At 43.3% G+C, this 26,310-nt stretch overlaps 1 protein-coding gene across 1 annotated transcript in view; it reads right to left on the bottom strand.

Annotated features, from left to right (window-relative positions):
* usp43a (ubiquitin specific peptidase 43a) overlaps positions 1 to 26,310 on the bottom strand; it is a 90,419-nt gene that overhangs the window by 43,636 nt on the left and 20,473 nt on the right. The window contains exons 3-6 of the mRNA XM_061829273.1: positions 12,021 to 12,109; positions 7,710 to 7,802; positions 4,177 to 4,312; positions 2,919 to 3,063 (exon numbers count right to left, since the gene is read on the bottom strand). Coding sequence (XP_061685257.1) covers positions 2,919 to 3,063; positions 4,177 to 4,312; positions 7,710 to 7,802; positions 12,021 to 12,109 — 463 coding nt within the window. The remainder of the gene's footprint in view (positions 1 to 2,918; positions 3,064 to 4,176; positions 4,313 to 7,709; positions 7,803 to 12,020; positions 12,110 to 26,310) is intronic.

Below are 26,310 nucleotides of genomic sequence, written 5' to 3'. Positions count from 1 at the left end.
TTGTTTAACTCTCGCGAATAACAGACTTTGACTTTGTTGATCAAAGCCTAGCGAGCTCGTGCACCCGACGTCACCGTTTTCACGCCGCCATATTGCCTGTCAAACCAGAGCTGCTCGACATTGTGGGAGGCGTTGAACCGGAGGAGAATATTTACAATACCCGAGACCTGTTGTGCTGTTGGTCGTCACAACAGACGAGACAGATATTCAAAGAGATCATTCTATGGAATATCAGCTGAAAAAAAAAATGAAAATATTGATGGATTTCGGCAATTAAACGTGACGGACGGTGCCCGACCAAAATACGCACTCGCCTGTGAAGCGATCGCTTCATTTCACATAGGAATTATTCTTCTCAATCTCAAATGACCAAAAAGTATTTATAATGCCAAGTTGGCTCATTTGAGAACAATGCGTATTTAACCCATTCATGGGCAGGGTGGCGATTTTTTGCCATATTGAGATAAAAGTCTCCCACCAGGCCAAAATCAAGGAAATAACACTTCTTTTTCGTTTAACGCATAAAACAAAGAGCAAAAAAGATGAACCCTCTCGCGGGCAGCGTCCCAAAACTGGGCAAGTATGTTATCAGTTCTGTGAAGTGGTACATACTAGAGATATGTTTATTAATTAATTATATTCTAGAACGACACTTACGCATTAATAATACTGATGGATTAGCATTTTGAAGATAAATTTGGTTGCATACTGACCTTTCTCCCTTTCTTCTCTTTGAAAAACGCTCCATGTCTACTTGAGGCAGCCATGTTGGGTCAGGAAGGGAAGGGAAATAACTCGGTGCTAACTTTGACCGATGAGTTTTCCTCTCCTGATACCAAATTATGGCTTCAGATTAAAACACTTCAATATTTTGATATACTGAAGGATATAATGCGTGAAAATCATGACGTCCCAAAAATGGGACGCTGCCCACGAATGGGTAAAAAAAAAAAAAAAAAAAAAAAGAAGTCTGTCGCAGAGGTTTACGGAGGTAAAGTGTAGCCGCAATCGCTTCAGTGTACGTTCCGTGGAGATGACTCTGTCCTCTTTTTTTTTTCCCAATTATAGTTAATGAATGCGAGTTTGTGTAAAACCAGGGGGCATTTATTTAAATATTAGTATTTGTACGTAATAGTAGCTGAAAATATTGATGGACTCCGGCAAAGGTTAACGTGTGGGCGAACACGCTTCTGTGTCCACGAGCCGTCAACCGTCGTCTTTTTTTCCAATCATAGTTAATGAATGCGAGTTTGTGTAAAGCCAGGGGTCGTTTATTTAAATATTAGTATTTGTATGTAATACTAGCTGAAAATATCGATGGATTCCAGCAAAGGTTAACGTGTGGCCAAACACGCTTCCGTCTTCACGGGATTTGTTCCTGATCGAGAACAGATCCAGCAACAAAGTATTCGTATACGTCCAGACTTTTATAGGCTTTCAAACTTTTCCGTGTAAATCTCGACAACTTACTCACCAGATCTGTGTGTAGATCCAGTTGTCCAAGACAAGCGGAAGCGAAATAACAGTCCAATTTCTTCTCGGCGAAAACATCGATTTCGGCATTAAATACGGATTTATCACATTTTTCCACCTTTTAAATGTCTGACGGTATCGGACAAGACTCTGGACGTCGTGCTACGAGACATATTTCCGTGTCGTCTCCCACCGACTGAGCGCGGCGCAATGCTTAGCTTGACCGGCAATATGGCGACGTAAACAAAAGTCACGTGATTTGATGACGTAGGTGCTCGAGCTCTATAAATACAGATAACCTCATTCTGAGCATTGTTGTGCACGCTCCACGCATACAAAAATAAAAAATGAATTAAAAAAAAAAAAAAGAAGAGAAAATATAAGGGGAGATTTGTGGCATGATGTGCTTCAACAACTTAGTGAGTGACCCGGATCACTAACAATGTGCAGGCTGGCTAAAAATAACCAGAGGGCTGCGAGCCGAGACCTGCATGAATCAAAGGTCGTGACTGTAAACGAGCATCGGTGGCCACAGACCACCTGAGCTCTCTTGCTGACTGTGAAGAAAGAGGAAAGGCAGAGGAAAGGAAGCCGGCTTCTTCCAGTTCTTTTTTTTTTTTTCCTGTGATCATCACATCACCATCACAGCTGCAATAAAATCTTGTCCTCCGTTTTTAATACAAAAGTATAAGCGAGCCGTTCCGCTTTTCGCCACCCGAAATGAGGACGTAAACGCACAATTTACAAATCGTGATCGTTTTGTCGCCGGCCAGGTGCGTCGTCATCTGATCGTTTTCATCAGAAGAATGGGGAAAACCTCTCAAAACGACAGCTATAAAATTACACGGCTGCCATTTTATTGACATATTTTGAAGTACGTGCGACATAAAATGAATCCTCAAGCCAATATTGTAAGCCTTTGACTGCTTATGAGCAAATTAATTTCAGCATCCCGCCCAGCTGACAGATGCTGCTGTACTTGCTAACATTTTTTTTAGATGTCAGATGTTATTGTCGTTATACGTTATAGATGTTTACATGTTATTTTTCATTTAAAGGCCAGGGGACAGCTACTCAACCAAAGAGAGTACCTGGCATCCATTGCCCCCCCCCGCCACACATACAAATTATACCTCCGGTTGTTTTCATCCGAGTCCATTCAGACGACGTGCTGAAAATAAAAACGGTTTTGGATGATGTCACGTGACGCAGCAGGTGGTGTTGAGACATTCAGGCGCTCCGAGGGGGGCCGCGGCGCTCGCGCTTAACGAAAAAGCTCGATGCACAAATGGGCAAGGCGGGACCGCGCACACGCGCGGCTACGTGGCGCTTCGCGAATCTGAAAGCATCTGTGGGAGCGCATTTGGACGATGGGGAGGAATCTGGGCTCGACATGATGATGATGATGATGATGATGATGAGGCATAACCCGACGCCACGGGTACCTGAGTGTGGCGCAGAGCCCCCACGACCGTGCAGAGGCGGCGCTTGGAAGGCGTAGATGACGTCGCTATCGGCGATGGCTGTCAGGTCATCGTCGTCTGAGAAGGAACGCTGGAAACCCGTGGGGTACAACTCGGCCAGGATGACCTGGATGGATCGCACATTAACACCAACTCACGTTGTAATTCTTCACCTCTTCATTTGCACCAAATAACTGGATGAGGCAAAAATTTTCTTCAACCGAATCACAACAAAACTGAGACAATTGTTTCGGGCAATAAAGAAAAGAGAATTGGTGTTCGTAAACACCCGGACTCTGTGTCTTTAAAAACCAAAGACCGAGTCCGAAACCTTGGTGTTGATTCCGACCTGACTTTCAACAATCATCAAATCGATCATAAAAACTGCCTTCTACCATCTGAAAAACATATCTAGAGTCAAGTCTTGCATGTGTCAAGCAGACCACGAAAAGCTCATCCATGCTTTTATCTCAAGTAGATTTGACTATTGTAATGGTTTTCTAATTGGACTCTGAAAAGAGCATTAAACAGCTGCAGCTCATTCACAATGCTGCAGCTCGCGCTCTGACCAGAACAAAGCGGTCAGAGCGTAGAACTCCAGTCCTAAAGTCCTTCCACTGGCTTCCAGTCACCTTTAGAATAGATTTTAAAGTTCTGCTAACTGGTCTATAAATCACGAAATGATTTAGGTCCTGAATACGTGAAAGAAGTGCAGACGGAATACAAACCCAGTAGAGGTCTGGGATTGTCTGACTCGGGTCAAATAGTGGAGCGCAGAGTCCAAAGCAAACATGGCGAAGCAGAATTTAGCTATGATGCCGCACACAACAGAGGTGAGGTCAGCCCCAAGTGGGAATGTTTTGAAATCCAGCTTGAAAACTCTTCTTTTTTTCTCATGCTTTTTAGAATATATCCACTTTTTGATCATATTACTTGCACTGTATGCGGTTTTAATTGTCTATTCTTAAAATATTTTGTTTTTCATTGTTTTTTTATCCCGTTTTAAATGTTTTATCTCTTTGTTTTCAATGCTTTTAATCGCGCATTGAGTTACCTCGTGCAGGAAATGCGCTATACAAACAAATTTGCTTTGCTTTGCGTATTAAAAATCTTAATAAGATAAAGTTAATTCTACCTGTACCAGTGCTGAAGGGCCGGAAAGAACGTTCAGTTCAACGTTCAAAAGTTGGGTACCACTGAGCCTTTGTTCATGCAAATGAAATAGCAAATAAAGGCCGACCTGGTCTGGAGAGATGCCTCCCTCCTCTGCTACCATGACTCTCAAGCTGGAGAGCGAACCAAAGAGAGGCACGGCGAGCCCGACTCGCAGATACCGCTGACTCTTGGTGCTGAACACCAACGTCACACACATTGGCCTGCAAACAGAAGCATCGAGGCGTTCATTTTCACTCTACGTTACGCATGAAGTCAAACTGGATTGTGGCGCAATTCGGTGAGGGGCTGCCCACCCAGGTGGAATAAATTAGTACCGTCAGGCTAAAAAAAAAAAAATACAATTAAACAAACATTATGGAGGATATTTAAAGGGAAATTCCGCTGGTTTGGATCAACAATGCATCCAATAGGTCATGTAATATGTACTCTATTTTGACAATGTGATGTTAATCCCCTCTCATTTAATGATGTTTTCAGAAGATTTTTATCGACAATTGTGAATTTTCAGGGGCGCCGCCATTTTGGCAAGTCACATGACGCACGTGCGCGGATGTGACGTATCACGTGCCGGACCGAACGCTCGATTACGTGGGGCAACATTATGCCCAGGGCTGATTTCTCGGATTTAACTTCATCTGGTGAAGAAATAGCAGTATGGGTCGATCGGGAAGACGGAGGAATACTTCCATACAGATTTGAACCTGTGGCTGGGAAATATGGGATGGTTGTTCGCGGAGTCTGACGAGCGAGCTCCGGCGCCGGGGCTCGGGGGGCTCGCTCACCGCCCCGCCGCTCCCCGGAGCTAGCTAGCTAATTGTCGTTTTAAAAAGAAAATACAATTATAAAACACCCTCTCTACACTACGGAGGGTTATACACCTCGTTCACAACATGCGATGATTTTCCACTTTAATTCAGCTGCTCTTTGATTCTCAGATTCATAACTTCATAACTTTGTTTTTGGTCCACGGTTCGGGACATTATCGGTATGTGGTTTGTGCAAAAAGACGTTTCCCCCCCCCACCCCCTCTCAAAATTCTTTCTTTACAATTGTTTTTCTGCAAATACTGCAAATCGTATTGTACTGAATAACAGCAATTCAAGTTAAGCGTTTTTGAATCTTCGACTCTTTTCATGCTTATTTTGTGCCTTGTCACTGTCTTCACATGTGACAACAGAGTCGTATAAAATACAGAGAATATACAAAAACAGGAAACAAAACACTACAATGTACCTTCTATTAGAGTAAGATGGTGTATTTGCAAGCACTGTCCAGAAATGAATATGATTCGCATTCTGAGTCGAATCAGACTGAATCAGACAAAAGAAAAAATTCCAGAGTATTAGGGAGATGTGCACCCTTGTACATTTTAATTTGTTTTGATGTGTAATAACACCTTTTTAGGGGGGGAATAGTTGATTTGTGGTGCCGTTGTAGGAAATCCAATTTCACCGGGACGGATAATCTAATTTGTCCGAGTGTGACTTCATATCTAATTGGATTATTCTCACATCGCTTCACAGTTCAACTGTAGAACGTGTGAGCGTATGTGTTGTCGTTTTAATAATGGAGGATGCTGCCGGATGAGACAGCAGTGAGAAATGAAACGGCGGGAGAGTGCAAGGTGACTGACGAGAGCAACAGGAAATAGAGAGAGGTCATCTTTGAACACCTTATGTCGCTTTAGCGCGAGAGGGAGCGAATACTGGAATTCATCACAGCAGTTGTGCGTTCCTGAATTTCCCTTGAACGTTTAGATTCACGTATTTCCCAGACTCGCATGCAGCTATTTTTACAGCAAACTATTTCCTCCTCTATACATTTGGATTAATATTTTTTTCCATTTGTACCCCGTGACAGCTGGGATGGGCTCCAGCACTCCCGCCACCCTTGTGAGGATAAGCGGCTCAGAAAATGGATGGGCGAACATTTGGAAATGATTTAGTTTCCGGGATATTACAAGCCCCTATTTGCATCAAGTATCGCAGTTTGGTTCAGGATATTTTCTTTGAATTGTATTATTAATATTGTTATTATCTGCAGTGCACAGGCATCGGGTTTCTTGCTGCTAGCCGGCTCATGCTGGGTCTTCCGAGACCTCAGACTCAGCACGCCTTCTGCTTAAATCCCGCTGCAGGAGGAGCATGGAATCACCCCGGCTGATGTGTTTTGTATACTGAAAATGCTGTCAAAAGTAAGCAGGGCTTTCTGTCTGTCAGTCCCCGGCCCAAGTGTGGTCTGTCGGGACGAAATGCGAAACAAGGACGTTTATTCCGCGTAAATAGAGAAAGTTTTGTCAAGTTTTATTCGTCAGGTCAGCTGAAAGCATCTAAATTGCCCATTCAAAGGAACTGAGAATGACTCTTTAATCATCAACGTAATTTAAGTCGTATGTACACAACTACAGGATTTGAAAATTAAACATAACTCTTTCCTCCATTCATTTTTATGAGGGTAACGTCTACTTTGCCAATAAATTTGGGTATTCAATGATGGCCACACTTCCAAAGCATCACATTTTCCATTTTGCAGTAGCTGTGTGCTCACTGTTATTTAGATTTACATGAGGTACTTATGAATATGTTGGTCTTGTTTGAGCAGATCCAGGTGTTATACATCACTAAAGGGTGTATAAAATTCAGTTTTTTGGACGGGGTGTAACTCACCTTAACATATTTATGCATTTCTGAGCCCCATTTAACAAGATATCTTATTCTGATATAAAGATATCCGACTGCATGCTTTCTTTTCTATTCGCACTACTATGATGACGCCGAGAGGGGTTGAGTCAGGAAGGGCATCCGGTGTAAAAAAAAAAAAAAAAAACTGTGCCAAACAAATATGAGCATACATTGGAGATGTTACGCTGTGGCGACCCTTAACGGGACAAGCCGAAAGAAACTTACTTACTACTATGATGACGCATACCCGAATTGTGCCATTAAGAGGAAATGAAATCAGAATTGTCACTTAACACCTTGCTGAATAGATCCGGCCTTGGTACTGGGCCATGGGGTACACCACTCAGATTGTTTCCTGTTGCAGAATATCCTTTATTTAAAAGTGAACGAGGGTCCAGAGAATTCAACATTTTGAGCCATCGAGCATCTGCATTATCAGCATCATCACACAAATGGTTAGGATGAATGGTCTGAGTGTTTGATTTTTTTACTTAGAAATTTTTGAAACAGGCGGTATTGGTGGATCAGCTGGAAAGCTTTGGCCTCACAGTTCTGAGGTCCCGGGTTCAATCCCGGACCCGCCTGTGTGGAGTTTACATGTTCTCCCCGTTCCTGTGTGGGTTTCCTCCGGGTACTCCGGTTTCCTCCCACATCCCCAAAACATGCAACATTAATTGGACACTCTAAAATTGCCCCTAGGTGTGATTCTGAGTGCGGCTGTTTGTTTCGACGTGCCCTGCGAATGGCTGGCAACCAGTTCAGGGTGTACCCCGCCTCCTGCCCGATGACAGCTGGGATAGGCTCCAGCACTCCCCGCGACCCTTGTGAGGATAAGCAGCTAATAACATGGATGCATGGATGTTTGAAACATACACGAAATGTGGAATTGTGTGGGTATTTTTTTCTTGTACATTACCTGGTTTGTCGCAGAGGAATGGGCAGGGAAATACATAAAAAGGGGTCGAAGGTGTTGCTCTGCTTAAGGCAATGAGGGCAAGTCAGAGATGACCTGGGGAGAAGAGGAGAAAAACAAAAAGTGAGCAAAAATTTGACTTTGAGTTCAGATTTTAATCTGATAATTCCATTTGCCTCACTGTATATATATATATATATATAGCTGCGTAAAAGCCGCAAAAAAAAAAAAAAAAAATTAAGTACCGTACGCTGACCATTTCTGGGGAGATCTTTGCAGGGGAACTCTAATAAACATGAAAACAAACACAACAAAAGGCATTTCTTTGTCATCGGTGGTTACCTCACCCAGACGTCACCTGTTAAGAGGGACGACCACTATTTGAGGAAATCTTACATTTCAAAATTTCTCATTTTCCACAACACCATTTTGCTATCACCGTCCTATGTTACACTTTTTAAGTCCATTCGACTCTCCTGTCACGAGGCTCCTTTAAATCTTGCGTCGAAGTGGCCATTAGGGGGAAATCACTCGCACGCACAGTGTTGGTCTGATGGACCGAGAGATACGAAATATCAGCGCAAACACAAAATCCTCTTAAGTATGGCGTCAGTGGACGACACGAGTTCAAAGTCTGCTAATTTGCACGCGGCACAGTGTGGATGAAAAGTCGTGAATTAGGCCATCTGCATACGCAGTTAAGCAACACCCCCAAAAACAAATAAAAAGGGGAGGGGGGGGGGCGTTCACGTTTTATGCACGAAACAAAAACGGGGATAGATGATCGGTTGTATCACAAAGACACAAAAAAAAAAAAAAAACGGCGGGGGAAGCATTAAATATCAACACAAGGTCAGGTACAGGACAGCCCAGTTGACAAAAGCGAGCGCAAAGAGGAACGCGTAATAAAGACGGAGAAAACGGACATCAAGAGCGCCGCTGAAGCTCTTTCCAGCCACGGGAAGCGAACGCGCAGACCTCAAGACTGACATCGTCCGGGTTTGATTAAAAAAGAGCCACAGTGATGGTCGATTTACTGAATTCATCACTGCGGGTTCATTACAAACTGAGATCATTACAACTCAAATTCAAATCGATCAAGACTAGGTGCTAATTTGAAAATCCTGCAGACTCCAATCTAATTGGACGATTTCGAATTATACATGGATTATATAATGAATCAGAATAATATAAATATGAAGACAGATGTAGCACAATATTCAAGTTCCCAGATTCACAAAGTGATGAATGAACCTCGCCCCATCCTCGCTTGGGAGCCCTTGAGCCTTTCGGGGTTGCTCCTTTTATGCCAAATCCTGACACCCGTTTCCTAATAACCTGTTCAACCTCTGGAACGTTCCAAACAGCTACTTTGACAATTTTTCAAAAAAAAAAAAAAAAAAAAAAAACACAAGCAGCAAATCTGGTGACCTTTTGTGGTATCACTGGAGACTCCAGAGGAGGAGCCGTTCACGTCCAGACCGTAAACGAACGGCGCTTGGACAAAATCGACACTGGCTAATTTACAGAGCGCACTTGGTTATAAGCCTCACCAAGTACATTTTGGAAAGGAAACACCATTTGGTATTGGCCCACATTGAAACTCACATTGAGACACGAGGCATTTACAAAGAAAGATGGTACACAGAAAGGTTAGCGCTAACGCTAGCGCCGCCGCATTAACAGGGCTGGTTAAAAAAAAAAAATGTACTGGTAAAAATCAGGTAATAACACACAAGCTAACAAAAATCACTTCCTCTGCACATATATTCCACCGGTGTCATTCTTACCTTTTCCGCTTACATTAGCCGCATCACCGCATAAATCGCAGGGTACAAGCGTGTGAAAAAAGTCGCGTCTTATAGGCCGGAAATTACGATAACCATATTCCCCACCGAAACAGCCATCGTCCATTCAGATTGGATTCTGTACCTGCTGGATTAAATGTAGTCAATTACTGTGGCGGATGTATGTGGTCACATCTCCAAATACAAATGCGGCCCCCCAAGCCCCCCCACCCACACACACACACACACACACACACACACACATTCTGATCGATCAACATTCTCCCAAAAGTCTGAAGAATTTTTCAGATGTTTTTTTTTTTTTTTGCAAAAGTTCAACGAGACTTTATATTCTTTGGTCGGTAGTGGTTTTCGCCTGGGAACTCTACCTTTTTTGTGCCCAGTCTCTTCCTTCATGCTGTGTCGTGAACCTAAATTGAGGAAAGGAAGGTCTGAATTTCTTTCGAATGTTGTCACGAGTTCCTTCGTGGCTTCCTGGACAAGTTGATGCTGTTCTCTTGGGGTCATCTTTGTAGGCCGGCCACTACTGGGCAGGTTCACCACTGTCCCTTATCTTGTCCACATGAGGATGGATAATGGCTCTCCCTATGGTTCGCTGAAACCCTATCCATCCATTTTCTTTGCCACTTATCCTCACGAGGGTCGCGGGGGAGCGCTGGAGCCTATCCCGGCCGTAAACTTCTTCAAATGGCTTTTGTAACCCTTTCCAGACTGGCGGGTGCCAAATACTTTATTTCTTCACAGTCCTGGAATTTCTTTAGATTGTGCCATTTTGTTGCAGCTTTTTAAAGTCTTTTGTCCAACATGATTTTGTCGAGACAGATTCTGTTTGAGTGATTTATTGATTGAGGGCAATCACGCTTGGGTGTAATCAGTGAAAATTAACCAAAATCTGTTATTAGCCGCAATTACATTTTCCCACATATGGTTAGGTAACTGAATACAGTATTTACTTTCCTGAATAAATGAAATTCTTATTAAAAAAAAAAGCATTTTAACTTCAACTGAGTTAAACTTCTCTGATATTTACTTTTGTTTGATCATCTTAAAGTGGGGAAACTACGCAAAAAGCACAAAAATTTGAGAAGGCGGCAAATACTTTTTTTTCACAGCACCGTGTACAAGCGCGTCCATCATACGTGTTACGCAAACTTGTTTAGAGCGAGATGGCATCTCGGAGACAACAGGCCATTAAAAATAGACGCCACAAAGTCAGCCTGACAGACACGGAGGAGGAGCGAGACCCCGACAAAGACGCACTCGAACGCCAGCGCAGCGGCGCGGCCGACGCGAGCGAGCGCCGTCTCCCCGCGTCGGCAGCCCAATGCGCAAGACAGCGCGGGCCCTAATCGCAAACATTTATTCAGATCAGAGAACTCCGCCGACTCTCTCTGTGGAGCATCCATGAAAGATATGAAAGGAACGGGGAAGCAGGACGAGGCCAATTTAACAAGGAAGCCCGTGAGTGACAGTTGCAGGTCGACAAACGCGCCAAACAAAACCCAGCAAATGAAACTGCGCCGTTGTTACAAACACGAACAACAGATCGTCCTCCTTCCTCATTCCACCAACGACCGACGATCACAGCAGTCAGAACTTTGGACGGCAAGACAGTAACAGTAACAGGATTTGTTGTGGGATTTCGTCGTTTTCAGTTGCGGGACGGCGTGAAAGTTAATGGGGTGGCATTATCGACTGATCTAGTTCTTTTGATCTGCGGCTATTAAGCTAAGCTATTAATCGAACAAAATTCAAAAGTCGGACAGACAATCCAGCTGTACAGTTGACGACTAGCTGGTCTAGCAAAGAAAATAGCACAGTGAGCCTAGCGAAGGGGCTAACGGAGCAGTTTCCCTAGCAACAGAACCCCCCCCACCCCAGAGTCATTTGTCCATTATTCTTGATCTTTTTATTCATTTTTCATTCACTGATAGCTTTATGGGAACATTACATTGTCTGTCAGAAGAACAGCTTTGGAGTTGAATTATGTAAATGGGCCAGATGTGGCCTCATTTTCTCCAATTTACAAAAGCCCGCGTTATTCTCACTGTGACACACAAAAGACTCCGAGAAAATTTTTGCACAAGCGGTGAGCGAGAAGCAAAACAAAGCGATAGATAGATAGAAAACCCTCTCCGTCAAGCGGAGGGGTGAAGAGACATCTTTATCTGCGGTCCAATATTGCGAGTCTCGCGGTCGAGCGATAAGCTAGTTAGCTGTGACGCCGCGGCAGCTAATCAGTGGCAGTACATCCGACGGTTAAAGCGCCAACTCACGGGCGCTGCGGACTAAACAAAAAGCCGTCCATCAAAACAAGTATTTGTATGTTGCGATTTCACGTCCATTTCTGTTCATCTTTTTGTGCGGCGCGCAAGGCTATGTGGCTTCAGCTCCAATAGGGGGCAGCAGAAGCTTGACTTCATTTTTGGGCCCTAACCCTAACCCCCCCCACCCCACAAAATGATGCAATTGGATATAAAGACAAAATTTCTTCAAGCGGTCTCACCTGTACTGGGCCTGGAAGTGTTCCTGGACAAAACTGTTGCGGCCTCTGGGCTGCTGCGTGTTGTTCAGGTCCTCCAGCGAGCTGGGTCCCTGGAAACGCACAGGAAGGCAGATGATTAAAATTAACCCCGTGCATGTCGTGCAACTCGGTATTCGACCGACATTCTGACGCTCGTTTCAGACTTCTTCAAAGAACTGCAAAGGAAACGTGAGCGTTTTGGATCGCAGAACACGATGAGCGGTGCGAGAAAAGAAAAAAAAAAAAAACACTTGCACGCTAATTATGGACAAAAATAAATATTAGCTCAAAATGAAAGGGTTAAAGTACAAAAATATTTGACAAACACAAAAAAAACCCTATAAGATAACCATACAAAATTCTGGACAAAAATATGCAGTTTGGAAAAAAAAAAGAAAAATTTCTGAAAATCCATTAAGTACTAATATTAAAGAAAAATTCACAGTAGCTAAAAATAAAGCACAAAATAAAAATGCAATATTGGAAAAATACACAGATGAAAAATATAAACTTAAATGTACAAAAGTACATCAGATGAAAAATGTAAAAATATTGGTGAAAAAAATGAGCAAATAGAAGCTGAAAAATAATGTAAAGAATACACAGATATTTGCAAAACAAACAGATGAATGCAATTGAAAGATACTAAATAATGGGATAAAAACAACAAAGCACAAATTCTTTAAATTGAAAAAAAAAATACAAAAGAATATCAGATCCATCCTTCCATTTTCTACACCGCCTGACTTCAGTTGAAAAATGAAAAATAAATTGGACAACAAAATATGTAAATAGTAGCTGAAAATTACAAAATGCACAGATCAGTTCAAAAAACTAAATGTTAGATGAACAAATGTGAAAGAAAAAAAAATCAAAACTGAACAAAAAACTAAACTTACGCAAAAAAAAAAAAAATACACAAAAATACTCCTTTGAAAATACTCATACCAAGTATGCAAAATGTTATCACAGTTGCTCATCATTTCATCCCTTCAAGGGATTAACTGTTAACTAAGATTTTACCTTTTCTTTGGCTTTCTACAACACACACACGCACACAACACAACCCAAGCAGGATTGAGATCAAGAATTTGTTTCAGACTGATCCAGAGTTGATTTTCCACGACCGTTCCAGGACATCTTCCGTGCCGACCGAGCGGATATGACAGACGTGGATCACGCCGCAGACTCAAGTCGCAGGCGAAAAGACCCAACCTTGCTGGCGCGCACCCCGGTTGGTGTCACGCCATGTGTCACTTTTGATTAAGGTCACTTCTTTTCTGAGATATTTCAATCTTTAGGTGTTGGAAGCATATATTGAAAGTGTCTTCTCGGCTGAAGCAGTTTCAGAGATGAGTCATACGTGTAAATAGATAAGTCAGTGGTGTGAGTATGCTGGATTCTCAAAGGTTCTAATGTGAAGCAGCTAGCGCCCGGGTATGGAGAGAAGACTCAAGTGTTACCGTGGCCAAGGAGCGGGCGAAGCAGATCCCCTTGCATTGGAAGAAACCCAAATAGTTAGCGGGCCCATACTTTTTTCACAGCACTCTAACTAGAGATAATGATTGAGAAGAAATGCTGTGTCTTTGTAGACCGAGAGAAAGTCTATGACAAGAGTACCAAGAGAGGAACTGTGGTACTGAATGCGCAAGTCTGGTGTGGCGGAGAAATATGTTAGAATAGTGCAGGACATGCATGAGGACAGCAGAACAGCGGTGAGGTGTGCCGTTTGTGTGACAGAAGAATTTAAGGTGGAGGTGGGACTGCATTAGGGATCCACACCGAGCCCCTTCCTGTTTGCAGTAGCCATGGATAGGCTGACAGATGAGGTTAGACTGGAATCCCCTTGGACCATGATGTTCGCAGGTGTGATTGTGATCTGCAGTGAAAGCAGGGAGCAGGCGGAGGCACAATTAGAAAGACGGAGCCACGCACTGGAAAGGAGAGGAATGAAGATTAGCCGAAGTCAAACAGAATATACGTGCGTGAATGAGAAAAGTGGAGGGGGAAGAGTGAGGCTAGGGGGAGAAGAGATAGCGAGGGTGGATGACTTCAAATACTTGGGGTCAACAATAGAGAGTGTGGTAAAGAAGTGAAGAAACGGGCCCAAGGGGGGTGGAACAGTTGGCGGAAGGTGTCTGCTGGTGTTCTATGTGACAGAAGAGTCTCGGCTGAGATATGAAGGGCAAAGTTTATAAAACAGTGGTGAGGCCGGCCATGATGTATAGATTAGAAACAACAGGAAACAGAACTGGAGGTGGCAGAAATGAAGACGCTGAGGTTCTCGCTATGAGTGAGAAGGTTGGATAGGATAAGAAACGAGCTCATGAGAGGGACAGCCAAAATTGGAGGTTTTGGAGACGAGGTTAGATGGTTTGGACACGTCCAGAGGCGAGAGAGTGAGGAAGGTGGTAGGAGAATGGTAAGGACGGAGCTACCAGGGAAGAGAGCCAGAGGAAGACCAAAAAAAAGATTGATTGATGTTGTGAGGGAGGACATGAAGACTGTGGGTGTTAGAGAGGAAGATGCACGTGTCATTTAGCAAAATCCATGACTTACTATGCATCCTAATCCCAATGTGGATCTGATGATTGAGTTCATACAATCATGCTCCTCTGGGTAGAAATATTTGCAAATGACATGCATTACAGTCTGCCCAGAGATCCGAAATGTTCAACTTTGGCATCGTGAATTCGCCGCCGCACGTTTGATGCCGATTTAAATCTGGAGGGATGACGTGTCCTTTGACTGGCTAAGTGTTGGCGTACATTAATAGGACTTGAAAACACAGCTCGCGGCTTAACACCGGCGGTCCCAAAGCCTTTTTAACAAACGCGGGCACGTCTGGAGAAACTGGAGGTAGCAGAAATGAATATGCCGAAGTTCTCGCTCGGAGTGAGCAGACTGGTTAGGATTAGAAATGAGCTTACTGGAGAGACAGCCAAAGTTGGATTTTTTGGAGACAAGATTCAAGAGAGCAGACTTCGATGGTTTGGACACGTTCAGAGGCGAGAGAGTCTGAGGATGGAGCTGGCAGGTAAAAGAGCGAGAGAGAGGAAGACCAAAGAAAAGGTTGATGGATGTTGTGAGGGGAAGACATGAGGATGGAAAAAGATGACACGCTGCGGCGACCCCAAGTCAGGACAATCCGAAAGGAAAAGAAGAAGTTGATTACTGCACTGCATCATGCAGCAAGCCTATTAATATTCGAGCTAGGCCCAAAAGTGACATGGAAGCGGTCTTCAATTCCCGGCAGCATATTAAAATATATTGGCTAAAATACTGCTCTTAGTTATTTCAATTTGCTGTGATCAGTACATAAATCCGCCGATATCAACAATGAGATGAAAGCTTGGACTTGTTTGTCTTGACTGAAGATTTGGAACGCACCGACAGGATGACGGATTCCTTCGGGAGGTGTCGCCACCCTCTGTCCTCGCACGAGAACATATGTTCTTATCAAATCCCAGCCGATTCCCCGTGGCGGGCGTTGATGCGGGACACTGATCGGCGTGCCGCTGCAGCTCGCTGGTGACCGCGGGGGAGTTTGGCGAGAAAAGACGCTTCGCGTATTTCGGAGGTGTCCTTATGCGGCACATTAAATACGAGAGGCACGTCGGCCTGGGAGTGGACCAAAACCGAGCCCTCCGGAAACAACAGATTTCAAGCAGTGATTATTGTTCTCGCCATGAATTCTGTATTCAACTAATGTACCGCTATTTAGATTTTTTTTGTTAGAAAACATCATTCACGGTTAATACTGCAAAAATATTCTTACAATAAAACAACTGATTTGATAAGTAAAAACTTACCAAGTGGCTAAAGTTCGTTTCTTAGATTTTCACGTGACAATCACGGCTTTTCTAAAAAAATTTTAAAGATAATTATGCAAAAACGTGACTGCAAGTTTCAGCCGGTTTTGAAGCTTTTTCTTAGAAAACAAAACACCACAATTATAAATTGTACATGAACTCTTTTACATTTCAAAAATGAAATGTAATTTATTATTATTCATTCAAAGCGTGCATACATTTTTAGGACATCCCAAACTTATACAGAGTACTTTGAGAGGGGAATCACCCTCAAATGTTAATTGATACACTTTTACCATATTTAGCCAAGCATATGTCAATAAAGAGATGAGAAATATTGGAAAATGCAGATCACACTTATGTTATTTAAAAAAAAAAAAAATCGTCTTTTCTCAACTCTGCTGTTTGTCAAAACAAAATGAACGCCGTAGCAAGACGCGGACCAGCAATTGTGACTATGAAAAAAATTTTCATTTGTCGTTTTTTGTGCCATGTTGACAGTACATACAGATGCGATCTTTGTTAAAAAGGGACGAGTCACCCCCACCAAAGACATTTGAAACAGTTGATTGTTTTGCATTGTTTTTTTCGTTTGTTCCATTAACCCTACCTCTAACCCCTCCCAGCCTACTAAACCATACATTTTAAGAAATAAATAAATATATTATATATATACATATTACATATATAGATTGTATAAAGTATTTAAACTATACATGTATTTCTACTATGCAGTTTATTCTCAGGAAAAGCGAAAAAAAAAACTATTGTTTAAGCTTGGAACGTATTATTTCTTTTTCCATTCATTGTAATGGGAAAACACGCTTCGGATTTCGAACATTTGACTTCTCGACCAGCCTTCTGGAACAGATAGCGGCCGAGAACCGAGCCACTCCTGTACATAAGAGGAGAATACTGAGAGTTGCGTTTGAATGCCAAATGTGCTATCAAGTGGGCAACTGCACATGGAGTATGTGGACATTGCATCACAATAGAGGAGCAGAAACATTTGACTTCACAACCTATTTGCTACGTGGATCCTCTTACAGTGGTAAATCCAAACATAGATAAAGGTTAACCTGACGATGTCACAAAGACGGAAATAAATGCTAGTCAACATAACATTATTGTCTTGATACTGTTTATATTCAGTTTATTACAATCCAGTGAAACTCGGAGTGCTGTAAAAACTGTTATGACAATTTAAAATGTTTACATATTATGACATTCAGCTCTTGCATATCAGGTGACTGATTTTGAGTTATTTCAGTCCGGGTCCATTTACAACACAACTGAAAAAGTATTCGGCACACCAGACTTTGTCAAGAACTGCCGCCGATGCTTTTCTTTATCTGTCGCCGATTCTAACCTTCTTTGAAAAAAAACAAGCACAAGCGTCCTAAACGTATTTAGGCGTTAATGGTGCGAATCAAAAGAGAGAAGTCGGAGAGGGAGAAAGAGAAGGAAATATGGGCGAGCACTGGCGACAATAACAGTGACGAGAAGCACACGGGGAGACAATAGCGCAGCACGGAGAGATAAGAAGATCATTTGGAGGCAAGCGGTGCGACAAGCACAACGCTGGGGAAAATATGCGGACCCGGCCGGCAGCGCTTCTTTGCTTAGCCGACTGAATGGTCACACTAATCACGTCCCCAAAGAGGCGGTGAGACAACATCGGACAAACGTAGAACATGGCGCCAAAATAAATCTCTTCTTTCAAAATGTAGCTTTGACCCAATTCGCTTTGTCCCCTCAAAATAAACACAAAACAACCTAATTAAATATGAAATATCTACTACATCGGCAACTGGGCTGAAATTATTAGACATAGCCTGGAAATAAAGACCCTAGATTTTAGTGGCTTACCAAATAAGATGAACAATCATGATTTGATCCATTTCGAATGATATCTGGCGGAACACCGCAAATTATTGTTCGTTTCTTAAAGGTCAAGTGTCACGAAATGGATGATTTTTTTAGTATGTTATCGATGAAAAAACGTCAGCCAAAATGGGCCCATGCGTTTTTTCCACCACAAAACATGATTTTGACGTTATACAGCTTTTTGTAACTCCCATCCTTTCGTGGGATTTGTTTTCGAGAAGAAGCAGGAAGTGACGTAAAGGACAGCGGCGCCCCCAAGTGGACGCATTTGTTCCCATTAGTTTTACCAACGGGAAGGTCGCTCGTTGTTCCTTCGTCTTAGCCAAAATGCCGGCTCGTTCCATTCCTGGACATTGCTTGAACACTCAGGAGAGTGGATTTACGCTTCATAAGTTTGCAAGAGACCCGGTTCGTTGTGAAAAATGTCATCATGTGACTACGGCTCGAAACAATCGTGTCATCTTGCCCCGGTAACTTCACTCGGTTGTGCGGTGTTCCCCTTTTCGAAAAGAGCTTCCGTGTCAGAAGGGGCGCGTTTGTGTCCCATAGTTCGGGTGCACGGCGTGTTTTCATTGGCGAATGTCCCAGTGTGACGTCACGGACAGAAGATGCAGCCAATACGGCGGACACTTGGATATCGCAGAATGACACTTCTGCAACTTTGCCCATGGATGACGCCCTCTCCGCTCACATTTGTTTTTTCGTGTAGACATTGAAGTGAATAATGTTAGATGTATTTTTCATTACAATATCTATTTTAGAATGTTTATAGGGATGACACCTGATGTTGACGTTTGGTTCTTCTTCTTTCAAAGGAGCCTTGAGGGATTCGGCCTTCCACCGTGAAGTTTGGCCGTTCTCACCGTGCCGATGTGCGTTTTCTCCATGTACTCTGGCTTCCTCCCACGTTCCAAAAACAAGCATGTGAGGTTCATAGAATCTTCTGAACTATCCGTAGGTACGAATGTGAAGGGCTGTGATTGGCCGGCGACCGCAACTCTCGCCCAAAGTCAACTGGGATTGGCTCCAGTTCACCCGGGACCTCTTTGTCAGAACAAGCGCTATAGAAAACCGATCGACGGTGCTTCAGTTTCAAGTTTGGATTTAACTGGTGGAGAGCGTCTGAACAATGGAAGAAAACCACTGCGATATGATGTTTAGTAAGGCGTGATTTTTTAAACAAAGAGGGACACAGAGTCAAGAGGAGGGGGTGGGGGTGGGGGGTTGTTGCTGGGGCAGGTGTGGTTGGCTTACGAGGCGTCACAGGTCGGTCTCCATCCATTCAAACAAAAAACGCTGTCGGGGGCATTAAAGCGGCTGACTCGCAACAATCTTTTCAGTTGTCAACGGCTGCTGTTAATTCGGCCTATTCACGAGGGGCTTTCGGGAACGAGATGGCCTGTGAGATAATGACGGAAAGCACAGGAATTTGAAACCCGGCTCTTTGCTCCGGCCCGCTGTGTTCTACCGGTCCATCGCACAATGTATTTCAATATTAATAGACCGCACTATGTCAAGACAAACGGCAAACGCTGCCACCGCGCATTCCTCGTGAAATACACGCGCCGGTCCCCTTTCAGAGCGGAGTGCGGTGAAACCTGCCACTCTGCTCGTTGCCATGGAGATGTCTGTCTGGCCAAAAACAAAAGGCAAGAAGAGAAATTAAGCGGCCCTCAAACGAGAGACGGTGGCGGGGCTTTAGTAGCGCCGGAGTTGGCTTGGCATGCGGTGTCGAGAGCCAGCCCTACGTGGACCAGTTCATTGCCAGCCAGCTACAATGTTTCAGAACCAAACGAACTACATCAGTTGTGACGAGTGAATGGATTGAGCGGCCTCTAAAGCGGACTGATCCAACTCAAGTGTGTGATTTGGGCTGACCTTTAAGCTACAAAAAGAGTAGAAAGCGGCATTGTACACGTTGCCTGAAGGTGTTGACGTTGCATAGTTGATCTTCATTGATTGTCGTAAAAACGCACTTGTGGTGTCAGCGCCCTACGGTCTCAATTTTCCCCTCAATATTCTTCGGATTTCGTGTACGATGATGCGAAGATGATGTACGAATTTGAGACAGAGGCGCTGAAGAGACACCAGGAAGGAGTTGGCAGAAGTGTAGATGTTGATGTTTCTCTGTAGGAGTCATCAGGTTAGATAAGATTAGAAATGAGCGCGTTGAAGGGATGGACAAGGTTAGATGCTTTGGAGACAAAGTTAGTGAGAGCAGACCTCGGTTGGGTTTGGCCACATCCAGGGGTTCGGATGCTGAGTGCATTGGTAGAAGGATAAAATGAGGATGGAGCCGCCAGCCAGGAGATCTTGAGGAAGCCCGAAGAAAAAGTTGATTGTAGTGAGAGAAGACATTAGGGAAACTGATCTTAAGAGGGGAGGATGATGGCGATGCTGTGGAGACCCTTAACCCTCTCTGGACCAAATAAAATTTTGCAGAGAGAAAAATCTGATACTTTCAGAAAATGATACTCTGGACTTAAAAATTTCGATGATACTAAACCTGTTGCAAATTTGCAAGGCCTGCCTGGAAAGGGTTAACGGGACAACCCAAAAGGAAAAGCAGAAAGTAATCATAAAAGCCAATGAATAAGGAAAACGCGAGTCTGCATATCTCTATCCTGTTCCAACTGTTCGCAAGGATTGGGAAATCACAAGCATGTGGGTGTGGCAAGCGTGAGTAAAAAGTAAAAGTAAGAAAAACCAGTCTGCGTCTCGGGAACGGGCGCTAAGAATACCAGCAGGACCAGTTCTGCTATCACACAACAGATGACTGACAGCAATTGGTGCAGAAAACCCATCCAGCCATTCTCTGAGCTGCTTATCCTCACATGGGTACCGGGAGTGCTGGAGCCTATCACTGCTATCTTTGGGCAAGTGGGGCATACACCTTGAACTGGCTGGCAGCCAATCGCAGGGCACATAGAAACAAACAACCGTTCGAACTCACAATCACGCCGAGGGGCAATTTAGTCTCCGATGAATGCATGTTTTTGGGATGTGGGTGGAAACCGGAGTGCCCGGAGAAAACCCACGCAGGCACGGGAAGAACACACAAACTCCACACAGGCGGGGCCGGGATATGAACTCCGGTCCTCAGAACTGTGAGGCAGACGCCCAAACCAGTTGGTGATCGTGCAGTCAGTGTGGAAAATCTTGAAAGAAATGCCCCTTAGGATTGGTGGATTCTGCGCCTCTCTTAGCTCTTTGCTTGCCACACACATAGGCGGAAATAAAGCCAGCAGACGTCTTTATCGCTGCACTTATCACAGGCAAAAGCTGTGAGAGGAAATCAGAGCACCAGGAGAAAATCCACGCAAGCCCGAGTAGAACATGCAAACTCCACATGAAGGCCGAACGGTTTGACGGATGTGGCAACCAGTCAGAAAAATATGTTGTACAAAAATAACTCAGCTCCACACGAGCAAGGGTAAGATGATTCCTCAACTATGATATGGAAGAAAATGGAACTGTCGTCGCGAGATGAGAGAGTATTACATCACATCCTTCACCCTAAATTTGTGTTTACGTTCCTGCTGGGATTCAGGTAGAACCGCTCCATAATCTCACCGGAACACAGTATCTGGACCTGAGTAGTACCTAAAAGTACTTCATTTCTTCCTCAATTTTTCCATGAAAAGATCCTGCATATCTGTTATGCTTTTATAATTCCTTACAAAGCGTAAAGCGTCTTCAGATAAAGGAGAGGTGGGGGAGAAATTCGCATTCGGTGAGGACACACAAAGATCATCGTTTAAATCTCGAGTGAAAGAAAGAGCACCTGCCCAAGTTAAAAATGTCCTTAATGGACTTAATGAACGACCCGTTTAAGGCCTTATTGGATAAATACTATTTGGCAGGTAAGTGTCAGTGATGCACAGTCTTGCAGTGACCATGGTAACAGGGTCACTTGTACATATAGCTGTGTAGAAAATAACTCGGTAAAAAAAAAAGCAGAACTGTGACACACATATGCACACACTACTACCAGAAAAGTAGTGTCATTGTTCTGACTGGAAAGGCACAAAAAAGAACTTTGTTTGTCTTTTTTTACCCTTTATCCTGGCCTCAAAAGGTATAACTTCAAGTTGTTCCACTCCACTCTTCTCTAAGGATAAAGGTCTAGAGACACGGCTCTCTTTCTTTAGAGGTTCGTTCATCTTGTAACCTTTCTCGGCTCCGAATCGGAAAACCATGTTGGAGAGTTTTATGCTTTCAACGTGGGAACAACAAAATGTATGTCGTGCCTGATGATCTCGCTGAGATCCAACTGCCCCAACGTTTCAACTTGCAACGTCCCAGTTTTCTAGTATGTAGCGTATCTTCCGTTTTCAGTCATCTAGGTGTCCCCAATATGTTTGGGGGTTTCTTGGAGGTTATTACGAAGTGGGGCATCACTACGGGTGTCCGTGTTGTTTGACTACTAAAGGGTCCAAAAATAAAAAAATTCTGGGCATAATGACCCTTCGGACAATTGAACCCTGTACAAATCACCCTTGAGACGAGTGAGAGACTTGGTTGAGCAAAGTGGTGCCAACATTTCGGGACATGGCCTAACCTAAGGTACTGTAACCAACGGCGTCTTCTTTTTCTTTCGGCTTGTCCCGTTAGGGGTCGCCGCAGCGTGTCATCTTTTTCCATCTTAGTCTATCTCCTGCAACTTCCTCTCTAACCCCAACTGTCCTCATGTCATCCCTCACAACATCCGTCAACCTTTTCTTTGGTCTTCCGCTCTCTCCCTCTTTTGCATGGCAGCTCCATCCTCGGCACCCTTCTACCAAAATACTGGCTCTTTTGTGTCATGTCAGTGTACTAGGTTTTTCAAACTGATCATTTAGATTTTGATTACTCTTCAATAATAAGCGTTGATTAATCATAGAGATAAATCCAATGATTGTGTTTTGACTTACCGAACTGTCCAAGCTTTGGAATCTTCGGACAACGCAGATGAGCCAAGAACTTTAAGAAGCATTTAAAGGGCCTCATCCAATATCCACTAGCCTGACAAGAGGCTTCTTAAAAACTCAGTTTCTCCAAATAAATTCACGCTCGTTTTTGATTGCCGCGAATGCGACACCGTTCAGAGGTTATTGTACCAACAGCATGTTGCCAATTAAGTGTTCTCTTTAATTAATCACTTCCCGGGGAGAGAAATTTGTCTAACTTAATTAACTTTGAAAAATGACTTCAGCGGCGGAACAACAAATCCTGCCAGAGAGATTATATTGTTAATTGAACAGAAACCTAAGGAGACCGCAATTAAATGACGCAGACCATTGGCCATTATAGCCGTCAGTGATGCTTAATGAAGCTTATTTGTGCCTTAAATGCTACACAATTGTTTCCCATTAGATGTATGTTCACTTCAAAGAAAGATGCAATCAGTCATTGGTTTTAATTGGCTCGAATGTAATTAGGTTGACTTCTGCAGTGGGAAAGAGTAAAAAAAAAAAAAAAAAAAAAAGGACAGTAACTTCACACAGCCAGCTGTCTGAAAAAATGGCATTCATACACTATTTAATGATGATGCTTGAAAAGTACAGTTTATCCTTGTTGTGTTCCTCAGTACGTTACGCCTTGTACAGGTATCCACTGTAAGTACTTTGGGACTCTTGCTACTCAAAGTGATCCTTCTCCCCCCCCCCATCAGAACAAACGTTTAATTTTTCATACCTCCCTGCCGCGTTGGCATTTCATCGACAGCGGGTGGGTCGGACTTCCGCAGCCTCAAAATCCTCCAGTTGGGTTACAAATACCAGTTTTGTTTGTCGTTATTAATATTTGCAGGGATTTGCTACTTTGTCCAGATCACACTTGAAGTCTTCTTGACTTTGAAATTTTTTTTGCTACACTACCAGCACAGATTTCTCGGATTTATCCTCATCTGATGAAGAAATCGCGGTATCGGTTGATCGGGAAGACGGAGGAATACTTCCATACAGATTTGAACCTGTGGCTGGAAATAATGTTGAATATTTGGATCTTTCTTTGGGCGGAATGACGCAGAGTCTGACGAGCAAGCTCCTCGGCGAGCAAATCTGTATGGAAGTATTTCTCCATCTTCCCGATAAACCGATACTGGTATTTCTTCATCAGATGAGGATAAATTCGAGAAATCAGCGGTGTGAATAACGGTGTCCCGTGGTAATTGAGCGTTTGGAACAGAGCGTAACACGTCACATCCGCGCACGCAGGTCATGTGACACGCGAAAATGGCGGCCCATCTGAAAATTCATAATTGTCGATAATAGTCTTCTCAAAACACAATTAAATGAGAGAGGATTTAACGTCACATTATCGAGATAGAGTACAAATTACATGACCTATTGGATACATTGTTACTCCAAACCACCGGAATTTTCCTTCAAGTTTAGCAAAAAGAGATTTAAAACATTTTCTCATTTGTTTTTTCATATCCGTCACCTCAACCAACCAAACAAGTCCATTGACATCGACGTGGATTGTTTGATTCAATTTTACTTCCGGGTGCTTAGATCGATCAAACATCAGCAGATAGGTTTGTTTCTGATGGTCCTAATAACTATAAATGGAGATGAATGTAATCCAAATAATTCTTTTTGGACCCAACAACACTTCAGCAATGGCAACTTTTCGTTACAAATCAATCCCTCGCTTGCAATCAAATCACACGCAACGACAACGAAAAACCCGCACTCGGTTCCATGCCAGACAGCCGCAAAGAAGTGACGGTGCGAAGAGAAGCGCTCAGTCGTTCAGCCCTCGCTGGTTAAGAAGTCGAGACATTACGCCAGTCAAGTAGCTTAGAAAAAAAAGAGAGACTTCAATAGAATAAGTGAATCATAGATGAAGCCAAGACGGCAAAAATGTATGCTGATAAATTAACAAAAGTTAAAGTTTGAGTTGGAAGTTTCTTCCAGACATTCTGTCACTTGTGTTGTAAATATGAACACCAGGTTGAAATGTTCCACGACCACAACAGCAAGAGACTGTTTTGGAGGTGGGTTTGAGGGAGAGCTATTAAAAAAAGAAAGTCTTGGTTGTCACTTTCAAGTATTCCCACTCTCCATCTCCATCTGCAGGAATTTGTGGCATCTCAGAAACGACACTTGCCGTTAAAGTCAAATTACTAACCAAGTGTGAGGCGGGGTTATACTTCTTTCATTTAAAATGTTGGTGCATTTGCTTGCTTGAGCCATAGACCGTATTTTAAAGCAACACAATACAATAGCACCAAAATGATTGTAATGCAACACTTAATTTTAATAAGGAGAAACGCACCCCGTGGCATGACCACGGTCACCCTATATCACCAATTTTAGTGCTCTAAATAGCGCATTTCATACACAAGGTAACTCAATGCGCTTTACGTGATTAAAGGCATTGGAAAACAAAGAGATAAAACATTTAAAACGGGAACAACATTAAAAATGACACAAAATATGAAAGAGTTTTCAACCTGGATTGAAAAAACATTCACACTTGGGGCTGACCTCACCTCTCTTGGCAACTTTTTGCATTTGTGCGCAGCATAATAGCTAAATGCTGCTTCGCCATGTTTGCTTTGGACTCTGCGCTCCACTATTTGACCCGAGTCAGTCGATCTCAGAGCTCTACTGGGTTTGTATTCCGTAAGCATTTCTTTCACGTATTCAGGACCTAAACCATTTAGTGATTCATAGACCAGTAGCAGAACTTTAAAATCTAGCCAGTGCAAGGGCTTTAGGATTGGAGTTGCATGCTCTGACCGCTTTGTTTTGGTCAAAACGCTGTTTAATAGTCTTTTTTGGGAGTCCAGTCAGAAGACCATTACAATAGTCAAGTCTATTTGAGATAAAAGAATGGATGAGCTTTTCCTGATCTGCTTGACGCATAGAAGACTTCACTCGAGATATGTTCTTCAGATGGTAGCAGGCAGTTTTTGTGATTGATTTGATATGACTGTTTAAAGACAGGTCGGAATCAATCAGAACATCAAGGTTTCGCACTTGGTCTTTGGTTTTTCAAAGATAGAGAGTCCAGGTCTTTACTAAACAGCGGTTCTCTAGAATTCTGTATCGGTGGACTAACCAGGCCACTTTTCATGTTACAGCTAATGCTAGTGGTCAGCATCGTGTACAGTTTTGTCCAAAGTTTGTCACACCCAGAATGAAAGGACAGTGTATTAATTTAAGATACAATTAACCAAACATATTCGCTCTGGTTCCTTTGCTTGAAGTTGATTAGCGGTTACACATTGTATATTCAACAAACGATGACTCCGACAAATTCACATGATTTATGCGTTGTCGTTGAAGCAATCGGCCATCAATCATCTTTTTGTTTAAAGTACTTTGTAGCCAGTGTCGGACGATGTACTGTAGCTCATTGATGCGTTTATATTTTACGAGCTTCAGCACCCACCAGTGTGCAACACTGCTGCTTGTCAGCTGGATTGTCTCGTTCGTCGACATTTGCCCCCTCTCGCCTTTCCCTCCTGTTCCCTCCCCTGGAGAACACGGGCCAGAATCTCGTGGAGAGCTATCAAACTCACTATTTCTGTCCATGTCGATAAGAGGCCTCTCTCTCTCTCGCGTCTTTTTCACTGACCC

The sequence above is a fragment of the Syngnathoides biaculeatus genome, chromosome 9 (genome assembly GCF_019802595.1).
Source record: "Syngnathoides biaculeatus isolate LvHL_M chromosome 9, ASM1980259v1, whole genome shotgun sequence".
Taxonomy (NCBI): Eukaryota; Metazoa; Chordata; class Actinopteri; order Syngnathiformes; family Syngnathidae; genus Syngnathoides; species Syngnathoides biaculeatus.
The sequence above is the reverse complement of the archived record's forward strand: the minus strand, read 5'-3'. Positions and strand labels throughout refer to the sequence as shown.